The 15,405-nt window shown below is 30.1% G+C and overlaps 1 protein-coding gene across 1 annotated transcript; it reads left to right on the top strand.

The window, feature by feature from the left end:
- Positions 1-2,968: 2,968 nt before the first annotated feature.
- Tango11 (transport and golgi organization 11) lies at positions 2,969-10,369 on the top strand. The gene is made up of 3 exons (XM_073955962.1): positions 2,969-3,191; positions 3,510-4,227; positions 9,241-10,369. Exons 2-3 carry the CDS (start codon positions 3,685-3,687, stop codon positions 9,511-9,513), a joined length of 816 nt encoding a protein of 271 aa, XP_073812063.1. The 5' UTR covers positions 2,969-3,191; positions 3,510-3,684; the 3' UTR covers positions 9,514-10,369.
- Positions 10,370-15,405: the final 5,036 nt, after the last annotated feature.

Raw genomic sequence — 15,405 nt, 5'->3', positions numbered from 1 at the left:
TTAAGAACGCCTAATTTCATGAAATTATTTAATCAAATTCACGCTAATGTGGACCGGGACTTAGAATCTAAAAAAATGTGCAATTGTGAAATTTTTTTGGTCAAAAATGTTAACAAAAGACAAAAATGTTAACAAAAATGATAGACAGCTGGAAGGCAAACGACAAATGTAAGTATGTGTTAGTAAATCAGACTTGTATTTGAAGACAAACTGTCTGGTATAAACGCCCAGTTATAGTACGTTTATATATAAACAGATTTAAAAAACCCACTGGGTTTTAAATGTCAATTCCATTACATATATGTACGTCAAAGAAATCCTCATAAGGCGGCCATCAGACCATCTGCTTTTTCACATGTATGTTGTCACTTTGGGTATACTAATACTACAGAACAGCTGATGTCATACATGTGAAAAAGCAGATGGTCTGATGGCGGCCTAAAGAAGGTTATGCCCTAAACACATCCAACGTTTGAGTAAAGTTTTGTGTCATTTCTCGTAGATGCATAAAAGACAAAGTGCTGCCAAGTTTCAATTTGTCTTTATTCTACAAGGGGCTGGGTTCTTGTTCTTTGAAAATTGGAAATGAAAAATATTTCCCAGCAAAAAAGTTTGGAAGTAGTGCAATGCAGAGTTATGGCCCCGGCACATACGGTCCGTTGTGAGTCGCGTCACGCGTTAAAAACAACAACCACATGACAAATTTGTAAGTGATGCCAAGTTTATTCTTGAATTTTTCATGTGGTTGTTGTCACGCGACGCTCAACGCGCCGTATGTGCCGCCGCCTTTATGATTTCAATACATCTTTCGATGCAGTCCACACGGAGTTATGAAAAATGGACTCCGCTCGATACATTTTAGAAGCACTCGCTTATAGATTCCTAGCCAAGCAATCCAATTTTTTGATCCCTATAGTCGCAGTCTTTTTTTCTGAACACAAGAAAGAGTGTCTAAAATTATAGGAATTTGTTTAAAAAATAAAGAAATGCAAACTAAAGATACGAACATTGCTGTAATTCACGAGACGCAAATTATTTTTGAAGTGGATTTATGGCTCCGGCACATACGGTACGTTGTGCGTCGCGTTACAACAACCACATGAAAACTTCAAGAACAAACTTGGCATCACTTACATTTTTTCCATGTGGTTGTTGTTTTTAACGCGTGACGCAACGCACAACGTACCATATGTGCCGGGGCCATTAGGTTTTTTTGGAAATCTGAACTGGAGTTAGAGGAAAAATGAAAAACCATTTGGATGATGAAGCAATATCAGTTGCGGTGTCACAAAAAGCAGAGCAGAGGAAGTAAACTCAGTTGTGATTAAATTTAATGGAGAGTTTTTTAATTTGTATTAGTGTAATAAAAGCTGTGTTCCTTTACTTACCTGAGGTTACCATTTTAACCATTTTTAACCTGCAAAGAGTTCCTTAACCCCGAAAAGTGGCAAAACTGGAAGCAATTTTTAAGAGAGTGAGAGGGGAGAGAGAGCGAAAATGGCTTTCTCTTCTACCACAGGCTACCAGCAAAATTTCTGCAGGTAGAAAATGGCAGAACTCATGGTTTAATAAGAAAGGTTAGCCAAAGCTTTATGTCAATTTAAATTTTTTCATTCGAGTATGCCTAAAACTTCAAAACAATATAAACAAACTGTGTATGTGTGTGTGGTGTTTGAATAATATGCCAAACAATTTTAAAAACAATCGAATTCAATGATTTTTAAAATTGTTTTTAGACCATTTGTATGGAAGAAATTGGTGAGATTTGTATTGAAACAATCAGTTTATCATATTCACAACCCGATTATGTGGAGAAAACTTAACTCTTCATTCATTTTTCGCGTTTTTTATAAAATGTTCAAAAAATGCATTGTAAACAAACCCACTTGTTGCTTTTATTTTGAAGTTTTAGGAATTCAAGAAAAACAAGGGTTCTATAGATTTTTTTCATTTAAATCTACCTCTTTACTTATACCATGGCAGAACTGATTTTTCGACTTTTGTTTGACGATTGACCGAAGAAAAAGTCGAACACTAGCTTTGTTCCTTTACTTTTTTAATGGTAAGAGTGGTAAAAGAGAAAAAATTCAAAATTGCTCTCTCATGAACATTTTTACCAGAAAAGTAAAGGAACGGAAAAATGGTAGATCCGGCAGCAATGTCAGAAAAAACATAAAAAATCAATTTTCGTCTTTTATTTCACAGTTTTTAATTTAGTGTTGTCAGTGTTCGACTTTTTCTTCGGTTTTTCGTCCATTTTGTGAAATAATCGTCAAATAAAAGTCGAAAAATCAGTTCTGCCATTTTCTACCTGCAGAAATTTTGCTGGTAGCCTGTGGTAGAAGAGAAAGCCATTTTCGCTCTCTCTCCCCTCTCACTCTCTTAAAAATTGCTTCTAGTTTTGCCACTTTTCGGGGTTGAGGAACGCTTTGCAGGTTAAAAATGGTAACAAATGGGAAAAATGGTAACCTCAGGTAAGTAAAGGAACACAGCTACCATGATACAGCCGGTTAATGGCTATATCACACCATATGCTTTTTCACATGTATGTTGTCACTTTCGGCATGTTAATATACAGACCAGCTATGTCATACATGTGAAAAACCATATGGTGTGATATATCCATAAGTGAAGCAATTGTGCAATAAGTCCCAATTTACATTAGGCGAGTTTACTTGCGGCAATTGTCAGTTTGTGGGTGAGAGAGGGTGTTGAGAGGCAAAGGGTTACCATATACCTCACCTCTCTCTCCATCAAACTGACAATTGCCGCAAGTAAACTCGCCTAATGTAAATTGGGACTACAAACAAAAAAAAAATAAGCTCTGTTCCTTTACGTTCAAGAATCTTCAAGTTTTACCACTTTTTACTCGAAAAGCGTTCCTTTACTTCTGACACCATACAATACATATGAGAGCAGTTTACAACTTTTACTACTTTTGCCGGTTTTACCATTTTCAAAAGTAAAGGAACATACCAATAAACTTTTGAGTAAAGTTTTGCGTCAAATGTTTGTTTTTTTTACTTAAACGGGGTACACATCTTCAAATTTGAATGAACGGTTTTCGATCTGTGTATCCCTGTTTGAAATGACAGCTTGCATTGGTGAAAAAATCTATCTCCTCTCCAACCAACTTTTTTATGTAAAAAATAATAGAAATAAGAAATAATTGGCAGAAGAAGTGACAGAATGTAAGTACAAAAATGCAAATAAAAACAAAAGAAATTAAATTAATAAATTCTTTTACATAAATTGACGTAATCATATTTTGGTTATTAGAAATATTACAAAATTATTTCCTTGTTCTATATAAAATTCTCTGCTTTTGTCTTTTTTATTTTTGGCACCCATCTACCAATACGACAACGAACTCGGACCCCTCCATCATACTTGTGGTTTTGTAAAAAAAAACAATATACAAACAACTGCAACATCACCTAAACGAAAATCAACGTCTATTGTGCGTATAATTATGTGTGTATTGGTATTTATCAAATCATCCTGTTTAGAAACGAACAACAACAAGAAGCGGAGGAAGGAGACCTAGAACAAAGACCGAAACGAAAACTGTGAGACACAAGGCACACAAAAAAATTGTTTTATAACCAAAGAATTTGCACACACCTTTGTACAAACGAAACCCAGCTCGAAATATAAAATCAGCGCAACAACAACAAAAGAACAATGGTAACACCCCAATCACCTACTCGCATGTTCAATGGCCTGGACGATGATATCTATAGTGAATACGCTCATGAGATAAATGATAAAATGCGTGTACCCAAACGCATCAAAGCCACCGGTGAATATTCTGACGAGGATCGCTTATTATCCAATCAAAATGGTATGATTAATTCATGGAATTATCATGATAAAATCGATATGAATGTACCGGATCGTATTGTCGTTTTGGGCCACAATCAACATTTGGAAACTAGATCAGCCCCGCGTGAAATACAATTAGAAAATGAAATATTACCGAAAAACAATTCGGACTTTGTTCGGGTACAGACGCCACCACGCACCATAACCCTAAATGAACATCACTTTCCATCAGCATCGGAAGAGAGTTCACCGAAAAAATTGTTAAATGGTGATGATTTGTTGGATGATGATTTCGATGACGACGTTGAACGTCCACCACCGTATGTGAGGGCAAATGGTATATCACATGCTGTTGTGGGTTTTCATCCGAATGATGCTAATTCTGTGGAATCGGATTCACAGGTAAGGGAACAAATATTTTGATGTTTTGATGTTTTTATACTAAAATAAAATAATTTGGTAATTTCTAATTAAATGTTTATTACATGTGACCCAAATGTTAATCGCCCATGTTTTAAGAACTTGATAACATTATTTCGATCATTGTTGTTACCAATTGTTTTATTGTCGGTTTCTTAGATAAGAGCATTGATTTGGCAACAGTTGATATTGACTAAAAGTTAATACTTCCGATTATAAATTAATATTTTTAATGTTAATATTTTTAATGTAAAAGATAGAGAATAATGGAATCGTTCAAATTTACCAGCGATGCAACATTTAATGGAAAGTCCAATAGCAAACATATAGCAGAGGTCCTTGGCACTATTACGCCTTTACAGAAAACAATTTTTGAGATTTCGAGTGCCATCAATCGGCAAACTTTGCAAGAAAAGAGTGTTGTGACAGTTCTAAATCGTTAAAAGAAATATAGCCAGTCTTTCTCGCATATATTCCATCCAACGGGATAACCATCTTCAGACTACTCCGAGCCTCAGTCATGTTTCCCTACGGAGCTTGCTCCATCTTCATCAATCAATGCAACCTGAAGAAGATCGAACATTAACACCGCAATTGGGGTGCTGAAAAAGAAACGCTTACAAAGCAATAGACTATGCGGTTTTACACGGTACAGCCGTCTCAATTGAGCCGTTAATTGCTATCACTATACCCAACATATGCAATGTGGATTGGGCCACACGACACTCTGAATCTGTTTAAAGGCCCAGCAAACCCGAAAAATAAAAGGTCTATAAAGAGTCTTCTATCAGTAGATGAAGGCTTGCGAAAGATATTTTTTGTATATAAAACCTCTGATGGAGGAAGACTTCGAAATATATTTTTTCTATAGAATATCTCTAAGGGGTGGTTTACACTATATGTAAATGTCATATGACATGAAATTTTCCATCGTTATATATTCGCTAATATGTGTAATATTGGAGATTTTCCTTACGCCATTTACTCTGTGCGTCTACACCAGCAAAAATGTAAAAAACTACGTCTCCACATTGCCTCCGTGAGTAAATATGGAATGTTTTTATTTCGTGTCATATGACATTGATAGATAGTGTAAACTACCTCTAAAGGATATTGTATGGATAGAAGAAGTCCTCTAAAAACTTATAGAAGAGACATCCAAACGATCTTCTATGCACAACATAAGACCTCTAAATGGATCTTCTAGGGACAGAATGGAACCTAAAAGGCGTATTTTATGGATAGAAGGAGACCTATAAAGGGACTTTTATAGATAGGAGACCTATAAAGGGTATTTTATGTATAGAAGAATTCCTCTAAAAGGTATTTTTGTAGAGAAGACTTAAGGGCATTATATGGATAAAAGAAGTTATCTAAAGGGGCAACTATGGGTAGAAGAAGAAGTTTTTAAAGATCTTCTATGGATAGAAGAAGACCTCTGGGTCTTCCTCGGAAAAGAGGAGACTTATAAGGTCTTCTTTATGTAGAAGTCGTATAAAGGTTCCTCTGAAAATAGAAGAAGACCTTTAATGGGGCTTATATGGATAGAAGTAGACCTCTAAAGTGTCTTCTATGGATAGAAGAATGTCTCTAAAGGGTCTTCTAACCCATTTTTGAGTTATGCTACTCTGAGTAAATGAGCGATATGAAGGCCTTATTTTTACAAAATTCCTCTTAATGGACCTTCACATATAGCAGGATACCTCTATACCTCTTCTATGGACGGAAAAGGACGTCTAAAGGAATTTTTATGGATAGAAGAAGACCTCCAAAAGGTTTTTTTTTGCATAGAAGACCTCGAAAGCATCTCCTATAGATAGAAGACCTCTAAAGGGTCAGAGGATGTTCAAAAAGACTTCTTTGTAAAGGTCCTTCACATACAGCCGAATACCTCTAAAAGGTCTTCCAAGGGTGGAATAAAGGTCTCTAAAGGATCTTATTTATATAGAAGATCTCTTAAGGGTCCTTCAAGGTAGCAGAATGGCTATAAAAGGTCTTCTATGGATGGAAAAGATCTGTAAAGGATCTTATATGGATTGAGAAAGAAGAAGGCCTCTAAAGGGTATTCTATGATAGAAGAAGACCTCCAAAACGCCTTAAGGGTCCTTCACAGATACCAGAATACCTCTAAGGGTCTTCTGTGGATGGAAAAAGGCCTCTAATATCTTCTATGGGTAGAAATAGACCTCCAAAAGGTGTTCTTTGCATAGAATACTTCTAAAGCATGGATAGAAGATCTCTTAAAGGTCTTCTTTGTATAGAATACCTCTAAAGCATCTTCTATAGAAAGACGAAGGCCTCTAAAGGGTCTTCTATGATAGATGAAGACCTCCAAAATGTCTTCTTTGTATAAAATATCTTTTAAGGGTCCCTCACAGTTAGCAGAATACTTCTAAAGTTGTCTTCTGTGGAAGGAAAAAGGCATCTTAATGATCTTCTATGGATAGAAGTAGAACTCCGAAAGGTGTTCTTTGTATAGAAGACCTATAAAGCATCTTCTACAGAAAAAAGAAGACCTCTAAAGGGTCTTCTATGCTAGAAGAAGACCTCCGAAATGTCTTCTTTGTATTGAAGACTTCTTAAGGGTCCCTCACATATAGCAGAATACCTCTAAAGTGTCTTCTGTGGAAGGAAAAAAGCCTCTAAATGATCTTCTATGGATAGAAGTAGAACTCCGAAAGGTGTTCTTTGTATAGAAGACCTCTAAAGCATGGATAGAAGATCTCCAAAAGGTCTTCTTTGTATAGAATACCTCTAAAGCATCTTCTATAGAAAGAAGAAGGCATCTAAAGGATCTTATATGATAGACGAAGACTTCCGAAAGGTCTTCTTTGTATAAAAGAACCCTTAAGGGTCCTTCACAGATAGCAGAATACCTCTAAAGGGTCTTCTGTGGATAGAAAAGGTCTCTAAATGATCTTCTATGGATAGAAGTAGACCCCCAAAAGTCGTTCTTTGTATAGAAGACCTATAAAGCATCTTCTACAGAAAAAAGAAGACCTCTAAAGGGTCTTCTATGGTAGAAGAAGACCTCCGAAATGTCTTCTTTGTATTGAAGACTTCTTAAGGGTTCCTCACAGATGGCAGAAAACCTCTAAAGTGTCTTCTGTGGAAGTAAAAAAGCCTGTAAATTATCTTCTATGGATAGAAGTAGAACTCCGAAAGGTGTTCTTTGTATAGAAGACCTCTAAAGCATGGATAGAAGAAGATCTCGAAAAGGTCTTCTTTGTATAGAATATCTCTAAAGCATCTTCTATAGAAAGAAGAAGGCATCTAAAGGATCTTCTGTGATAGACGAAGACCTCCAAAATGTCTTCTTTGTATAAAATACCTCTTAAGGGTCCCTCACAGTTATCAGAATACTTCTAAAGTTGTCTTCTGTGGAAGGAAAAAGGCCTCTTAATGATCTTCTATGGATAGAAGTAGACCTCCAAAAGGCGTTATTTGTATAGAAGACCTACAAAAGCATCTTCTACAGAAAAAAAGAAGACCTCTAAAGGGTCTTCTATGCTAGAAGAAGACCTCCGAAATGTCTTCTTTGTATTGAAGACTTCTTAAGGGTTCCTCACAGATAGCAGAATACATCTAAAGGTTCGTATATGGATGGAACAAGATCTCTAATGGATCTTTTATGGATAGAAGGAGATCGCCAAAAGATATTTTTTGTTTAGAAGACCTGTAATACATCTTCTATGGATTTAATAAGACCTCTAAAGCGTCTTCCTTGATAGAAAAAGACCTTTAACAATTCCTCTTTGTATAAAAGACCTCTTAAGTGTCCTTCACAGATCTGAGAATACCTCTAAAGGGTCTTCTAAGGCATCTTCTATACAGAGAAGGGGTCTTCTGTGATGGAAGAAGACCTTCAAAAGGTCTTCTGTGTATAGAAGAGCTCTTAAGGGTCAATAAAGATAGCAGAATGCCTCTAAAAGTACATCTATGGATTGAAAAGGTCTCTAAAGGACCTTATATGAATAGAGGAAGACCCCTAAAAGGTCTTCTTTGTATAGAAGACCCCTAATGTATCTTCTCTAGATAGAAGAAGACTTCTAAAGGGTCTTCTGTGATAGATGAAAACCTCATAAGGGCCCTTCTCATGTAGTAGAAAACCTCTAAAGGGTCTCTAAAGGGATGAAAAAGTCCAGTAAGGGATTTTTTTGTGGATAGAAGACATTCAAAAGGACTTGTTTGTATTTAAGACCTCGAAAGCATATACTACAGATAGAAGAAGGCCTACAACGTTTATTTTCGTATAGAGGTCTTTAAAGGGCCTTTTTATGTAGATTTAAGGAACTTCTATGGACTGAAAAAGGTCTCTAAAGTATCTTCTTTGTATAAAAGACCTCATAACGGTCCTTCACAGATAGCAGAATTCCTCTAAAGGGTCTTCTGTAGAAGGAAAAAGGCCTCTAAATGATCTTCTATGGATAAAAGTAGACCTCCAAAAGGTCTTCTTTGTATAGAGGGTCTTCTATGGATTCTGAAGAAGACTCTGCAGTGTATAAAATACGTCTAAAGTGTTCCCGCGTTTAGAAGGACTCTAAAGGGTCTCCTGGGTATAGAAGACCTCTAGGGGGTCCCTGAGTATGAGTATAGAAGTTTTGCTTCTAGTATAGAGTGGACCCAAAACAGTCTTCCATTTTTAGAATACCCAGGGGTAGGGTAAGAAATATCATATGCATACTTTGCCCACATTTTGTTCGTTTTGTCATTTAATTTTTTTTTTAATAACAAATCAAAACGACTTCTCTTCATCAGACATTTTGATAGTTTGCCAAACAAATTTCTATTACATTTTGTTGCCGGTCTCATATTTTTAAAGGTCAAAAAGAAGAATATTTTTGCTATACAATTTACAAGACGCGCGCACATTCAAATAAACTTATATTTTTGGTAGAATTTAAAAAGGCATGGTGCCCAAACAAGTTATGGTGGTATTCCAAGATTCGTCTCTCTTATAAATTGTTTCTCATTTCTTCTCATTTTGTTTTCCAGCTGACAACAGGTGGCGCCAGCAAGCGTTCCCAGACTGTCCTCTACAATCCCAATGACTCTTCCATGATGGGCCATCGTGATGGTACACCAATTGGAGATTTGACACCCCATGAAGAGATACTCTATTTGAGACGTCAATTGGCCAAATTAAATCGTCGAGTATTGAATATTGAAATAAGCAACGAACAACGTTTACAAAGGGAAAAGATTGTCTATTGCCTGGGTTTGGCCTATTTTGTACTTAAGGCTATTATGTGGATAAATCGTAATTAAGATAAAGAAATGGAAAAAAATACTAATAATAATGGTTAAGGGTGTAATTGATGATAATACAGTAAACAAAAAATGGATAAGTAGAAATAAACACTAAACCAAAATGAGGTGCTCTGGTCCGTAGGCACTCTTCTAAAAGATATTAAAAACTATGCAAGATGATTATGATTGAGATGTGAACGACGAGGAAATGACAATTAGTTGTTTATGGTCAGTTTATTATTTGCAAGGTGCCGGTGCCTGTGAGACTTTAAAAAATATGAAATAATCTCTTATTCTATAACAAAGAAACTTATACAAAACAAACTAGTTGCACCTCCCTCCAAAACAAGAGTACCATTATTTATATTGGCGCTCCGTCATTTATACAAAACAAAATCACATTTCGTTTAAGGTTCGTTACACTAAGTAAAGGTGTGTTTGTGCATGTTGTTATACCATTATACAGAAAAACAAAACAAAAAGGAAATTAATATATTTTATTTTGTTTGCATTTTTTCACCACTTATTTGTTGAAAATCATACAAGGCTACACTTTGGAATGTTGTAATAAATAATACATTTTGTTTTATGATTATTATATCTAGTATTAGTTGCCTCAAAATAAAACCTCGACCCAAGTCCCAAAACGATTACATTTTTCATCAGCAACCAAAAGAAAAAGTTAAAATAAAACACCTTCGAATTATAACTTATAAAAAAAACTCTTCTTCTATAAATTTCTTTTCCATAATTTATTTAAGAAAAAAATCTTATTTCTATTTTTGTGTCTTCTTTTTTATTTAAATTATTTTTTTTTAATAATTTTGTTTTCCCTCCTCCTTCTCTGCCATCCACCAACCAAAAACAAAACAAAGAATCTATTTGAATTTTGTAAAGAAATGTTTAAACAAAAAACATCTTTTAATCAATTTATTATTATTACATTACATTACAAAAGCAACAATAAGTTTTTAAATAGAATTTAGTTAAATAAAAAAACCAAGTTATTATGAAATTTATTATTATAATTAATTATTATTACTAAGAAATTTGTAAATTAATTTATCATAAAAAAAAATAATTATTCATAATTATTTTGTCCAACAAAAAAATACAACAACCTACCAGAAAATGGAACAATTTAAAACAAAACATCCACAAAAAATAGAACCACCATTAAAATACTTAAAAACAAATAATGAGAAGTGTCTTTCATTTTAGTCGGGGGGAGGGGGATGTGCGTAAGTGGTGACAGCTCATCAAGGGTACAACTTTTTTAATAATCGTCGTTTTTAGAAAATATTTTTCAAAACTCCCAATTCTTTTAAAAAGTATTTTTTCAATAATCGTTGATTTTTAATAATCGTGGATTGTATGAAAAATATTATTTCAATAATCCTTGATTTTTTAAAAAAATATTTTTTCAATAATCGTGGATTTGTTAAAAAAAATATTTGTTAAAAGGTTATTTTTCAATAATCGTGTTTTTTTAAAGTTTTTTTTTCAATTGTGGATTTTTTAAAAAATATTTTCCAATAATAGTGGATTTGTTAAAAAAACAATATTTTCCGATAACCGTGAATTAAAAAAAATATTTTTTCAATAATCGTGATTTTTTTTTTTAAATATTTTTTCAATAATCGTTAATTTTTTTAAAAAATATTTTTTCAATAATCGTTAATTTTTTAAAAAAATATTTTTTCAATAATCGTGGATTTGTTAAAAAAATATTTGTTAAAAGGTTATTTTTCAATAATCGTGTTTTTTTAAAGTTTTTTTTTTCAATTGTGGATTTTTTAAAAAAATATTTTTTTTAAGTTATTTTTCAATAATTTTTAAATATATTTTCAACAATTGTGGATTTTTTAAAAAATATTTTTTCAATATTTTTTTTAAACGATTATTTCAATAACCGTGGATATTTTAAAAAATATTTTTTTCAATATTCGTGGATTTTTTAAAAAAGATTTTTTCAATAATCGTGGATTTTTTTAAAAAAGATTTTTTCAATAATCGTGGATTTTTTTAAAAAAGATTTTTTCAATAATCGTGGATTTTTTTAAAAAAGATTTTTTCAATAATCGTTGATTTTTTAAAAAAGATTTTTTCAATAATCGTGGATTTTTTTAAAAAAGATTTTTTCAATAATCGTGGATTTTTTTAAAAAAGATTTTTTCAATAATCGTTGATTTTTTAAAAAAGATTTTTTCAATAATCGTGGATTTTTTTAAAAAAGATTTTTTCAATAATCGTGGATTTTTTTAAAAAAGATTTTTTCAATAATCGTGGATTTTTTTAAAAAAGATTTTTTCAATAATCGTGGATTTTTTCAATAATCGTGGATTTTTTAAAAAAGATTTTTTCAATAATCGTGGATTTTTTAAAAACGATTTTTTCAATAATCGTGGATTTTTTAAAAAAGATTTTTTCAATAATCGTGGATTTTTTAAAAAAGATTTTTTCAATAATCGTGGATTTTTTAAAAAAGATTTTTTCAATAATCGTGGATTTTTTAAAAAAGATTTTTTCAATAATCGTGGATTTTTTAAAAAAGATTTTTTCAATAATCGTGGATTTTTTAAAAAAGATTTTTTCAATAATCGTGGATTTTTTAGAAAAGATTTTTTCAATAATCGTGGATTTTTTAAAAAAGGTTTTTTCAATAATCGTGGATTTTTTAAAAAAGATTTTTTCAATAATCGTGGATTTTTTAAAAAAAGATTTTTTCATTAATGGTGGATTTTTTAAAAAAGATTATTTCAATAACCGTAGATTTTTTAAAAAAGATTTTTTCAATAATCGTGGATTTTTTAAAAAATATTTTTTCAATAAACGTGGATTTGTTAAAAAAATATTTTTTCAATAATCGTGGATTTTTTAAAAAAGATGTTTTCAATAATCGTGGATTTTTTAAAAAAGATTTTTTCAATAATCGTGGATTTTTTAAAAAAGATTTTTTCAATAATCGTGGATTTTTTAAAAAAGATTTTTTCAATAATCGTGGATTTTTTAAAAAAGATTTTTTCAATAATCGTGGATTTTTTAAAAAAGATTTTTTCAATAATCGTGGATTTTTTAAAAAAGATTTTTTCAATAATCGTGGATTTTTTAAAAAAGATTTTTTCAATAATCGTGGATTTTTTAAAAAAGATTTTTTCAATAATCGTGGATTTTTTAAAAAAGATTTTTTCAATAATCGTGGATTTTTTAAAAAAGATTTTTTCAATAATCGTGGATTTTTTAAAAAATATTTTTTCAATAATCGTGGATTTTTTAAAAAAGATTTTTTCAATAATCGTGGATTTTTTAAAAAAGATTTTTTCAATAATCGTGGATTTTTTAAAAAATATTTTTTCAATAATCGTGGTTTTTTTAAAAAGGTTTTTTTCAATACTCGTGGATTTTTTAAAAAATATTTTTTCAATAATCGTGGATTTTTTAAAAAATATTTTTTCAATAATCGTGGATTTTTTAAAAAAGATTTTTTCAATAATCGTGGATTTTTTACAAAAAATTTTTCAATAATCGCGGATTTTTTGCAAAATATTTTTTCAATAATTGTGGATTTTTTAAAAAATATTTTTTCAATAATCGTGGATTTTTTAAAAAAGATGTTTTCAATAATCGTGGATTTTTTAAAAAAGATTTTTTCAATAATCGTGGATTTTTTAAAAAAGATTTTTTCAATAATCGTGGATTTTTTAAAAAAGATTTTTTCAATAATCGTGGATTTTTTAAAAAAGATTTTTTCAATAATCGTGGATTTTTTAAAAAAGATTTTTTCAATAATCGTGGATTTTTTAAAAAAGATTTTTTCAATAATCGTGGATTTTTTTAAAAAGATTTTTTCAATAATCGTGGATTTTTTAAGAAAGATTTTTTCAATAATCGTGGGTGGACGTTTTAAAAACTATTTTTTTCAATAATCGTGGATTTTTTAAAAAAGATTTTTTCAATAATCGTGGATTTTTTAGAAAAGATTTTTTCAATAATCGTGGATTTTTTAAAAAAGGTTTTTTCAATAATCGTGGATTTTTTAAAAAAGATTTTTTCAATAATCGTGGATTTTTTAAAAAAAGATTTTTTCATTAATCGTGGATTTTTTAAAAAAGATTATTTCAATAACCGTAGATTTTTTAAAAAAGATTTTTTCAATAATCGTGGATTTTTTAAAAAATATTTTTTCAATAAACGTGGATTTGTTAAAAAAATATTTTTTCAATAATCGTGGATTTTTTAAAAAAGATGTTTTCAATAATCGTGGATTTTTTAAAAAAGATTTTTTCAATAATCGTGGATTTGTTAAAAAAGATTTTTTCAATAATCGTGGATTTTTTAAAAAAGATTTTTTCAATAATCGTGGATTTTTTAAAAAAGATTTTTTCAATAATCGTGGATTTTTTAAAAAAGATTTTTTCAATAATCGTGGATTTTTTAAAAAAGATTTTTTCAATAATCGTGGATTTTTTAAAAAAGATTTTTTCAATAATCGTGGATTTTTTAAAAAAGATTTTTTCAATAATCGTGGATTTTTTAAAAAATATTTTTTCAATAATCGTGGATTTTTTAAAAAAGATTTTTTCAATAATCGTGGATTTTTTAAAAAAGATTTTTTCAATAATCGTGGATTTTTTAAAAATTTTTTTTTCAATATCGTGGATTTTTTAAAAAAGATTTTTTCAGTAATCGTGGATTTTTTAAAAAAGATTTTTTAAATAATCGTGGATTTTTTAAAAAAAAATTTTTTCAATAATCGTGGATTTTTTAAAATTTTTTTTTTTCAATATCGTGGATTTTTTAAAAAAGATTTTTTCAATAATCGTGGATTTTTTAAAAAAGATTTTTTCAATAATCGTGGATTTTTTAAAATTTTTTTTTTCAATATCGTGGATTTTTTAAAAAAGATTTTTTCAATAATCGTGGATTTTTTAAAAAAGATTTTTTCAATAATCGTGGATTTTTTAAAAAAGATTTTTTCAATAATCGTGGATTTTTTAAAAAAGATTTTTTCAATAATCGAGGATTTTTTAAATAGTATTTTTTCAATAATCGTGGATTTTTTAAATAGTATTTATCCAATAATCGCGGATTTTTTAAAAAATATTTTTTCAATAATCGTGGATTTTTTAAATAGTATTTATCCAATAATCGCGGATTTTTTAAAAAATATTTTTTCAATAATCGTGGATTTTTAAAAAAAATATTTTTTGAATTTTTTTGTTTTTAAAACTTTTGTTTAATAATTGTGGACTTTACATCACCGATAACTTGTTATCGACGATTATTTTCTATCGCTTTACGTAGTGCATTTTTTTAAATTTTGTCACAGAGACGATAGACAACGCGACATGACTCGCCTCGCAATACGGAATCGACCTATTAAAATATTTTTTTTGGATCTTTTAAAACTAAATGTTTAATAAATGCGGATTTTTTGAAAAATATCGTGGATTTTTTAAAATTGTTGTTTAATATCGTGGATTTTTTTCAAACTTTTGTTTAATATCGTGGATTTTTTAAAAATATTTCTTTAAAACTTTTGTTTAATAATTGTGGACTTCTTTAAAAATAATTTTTTTATTTAAAAAAAATAAATATTTTTTAATAACCGTAAATTTAAAAAAAAATAATTTAATAATCGTGATTTTTTAAAAAAATTTCTTGGACTTTCGTGGTTTTTTAAAAAAATATTTTTTCAATGATCATGGAGTTTTTAAACAAATTTTCAATAAACGTGGATTTTTAAAGAAAGACCTTTAAAGGAACTTCTGTCAGCTTTAGAAGACCTTTAAAATGGAGTGTCACCTTTAGAAAAGCGTTATAGGGATGTAATGTCTTTAGAATTCCTTTTAAGCGTATTTGGAAGACCGTTTATATGATCCGGAAAAAGGACAAGAATCGCCTGAGTTT

This window comes from Musca autumnalis, unplaced genomic scaffold (genome assembly GCF_047663935.1).
Source record: "Musca autumnalis isolate F117 unplaced genomic scaffold, ASM4766393v1 scaffold_5, whole genome shotgun sequence".
NCBI lineage: Eukaryota > Metazoa > Arthropoda > Insecta > Diptera > Muscidae > Musca > Musca autumnalis.
Note: the sequence above shows the minus strand (reverse complement) of the source record. Positions and strands in the feature narration are given on the sequence as shown.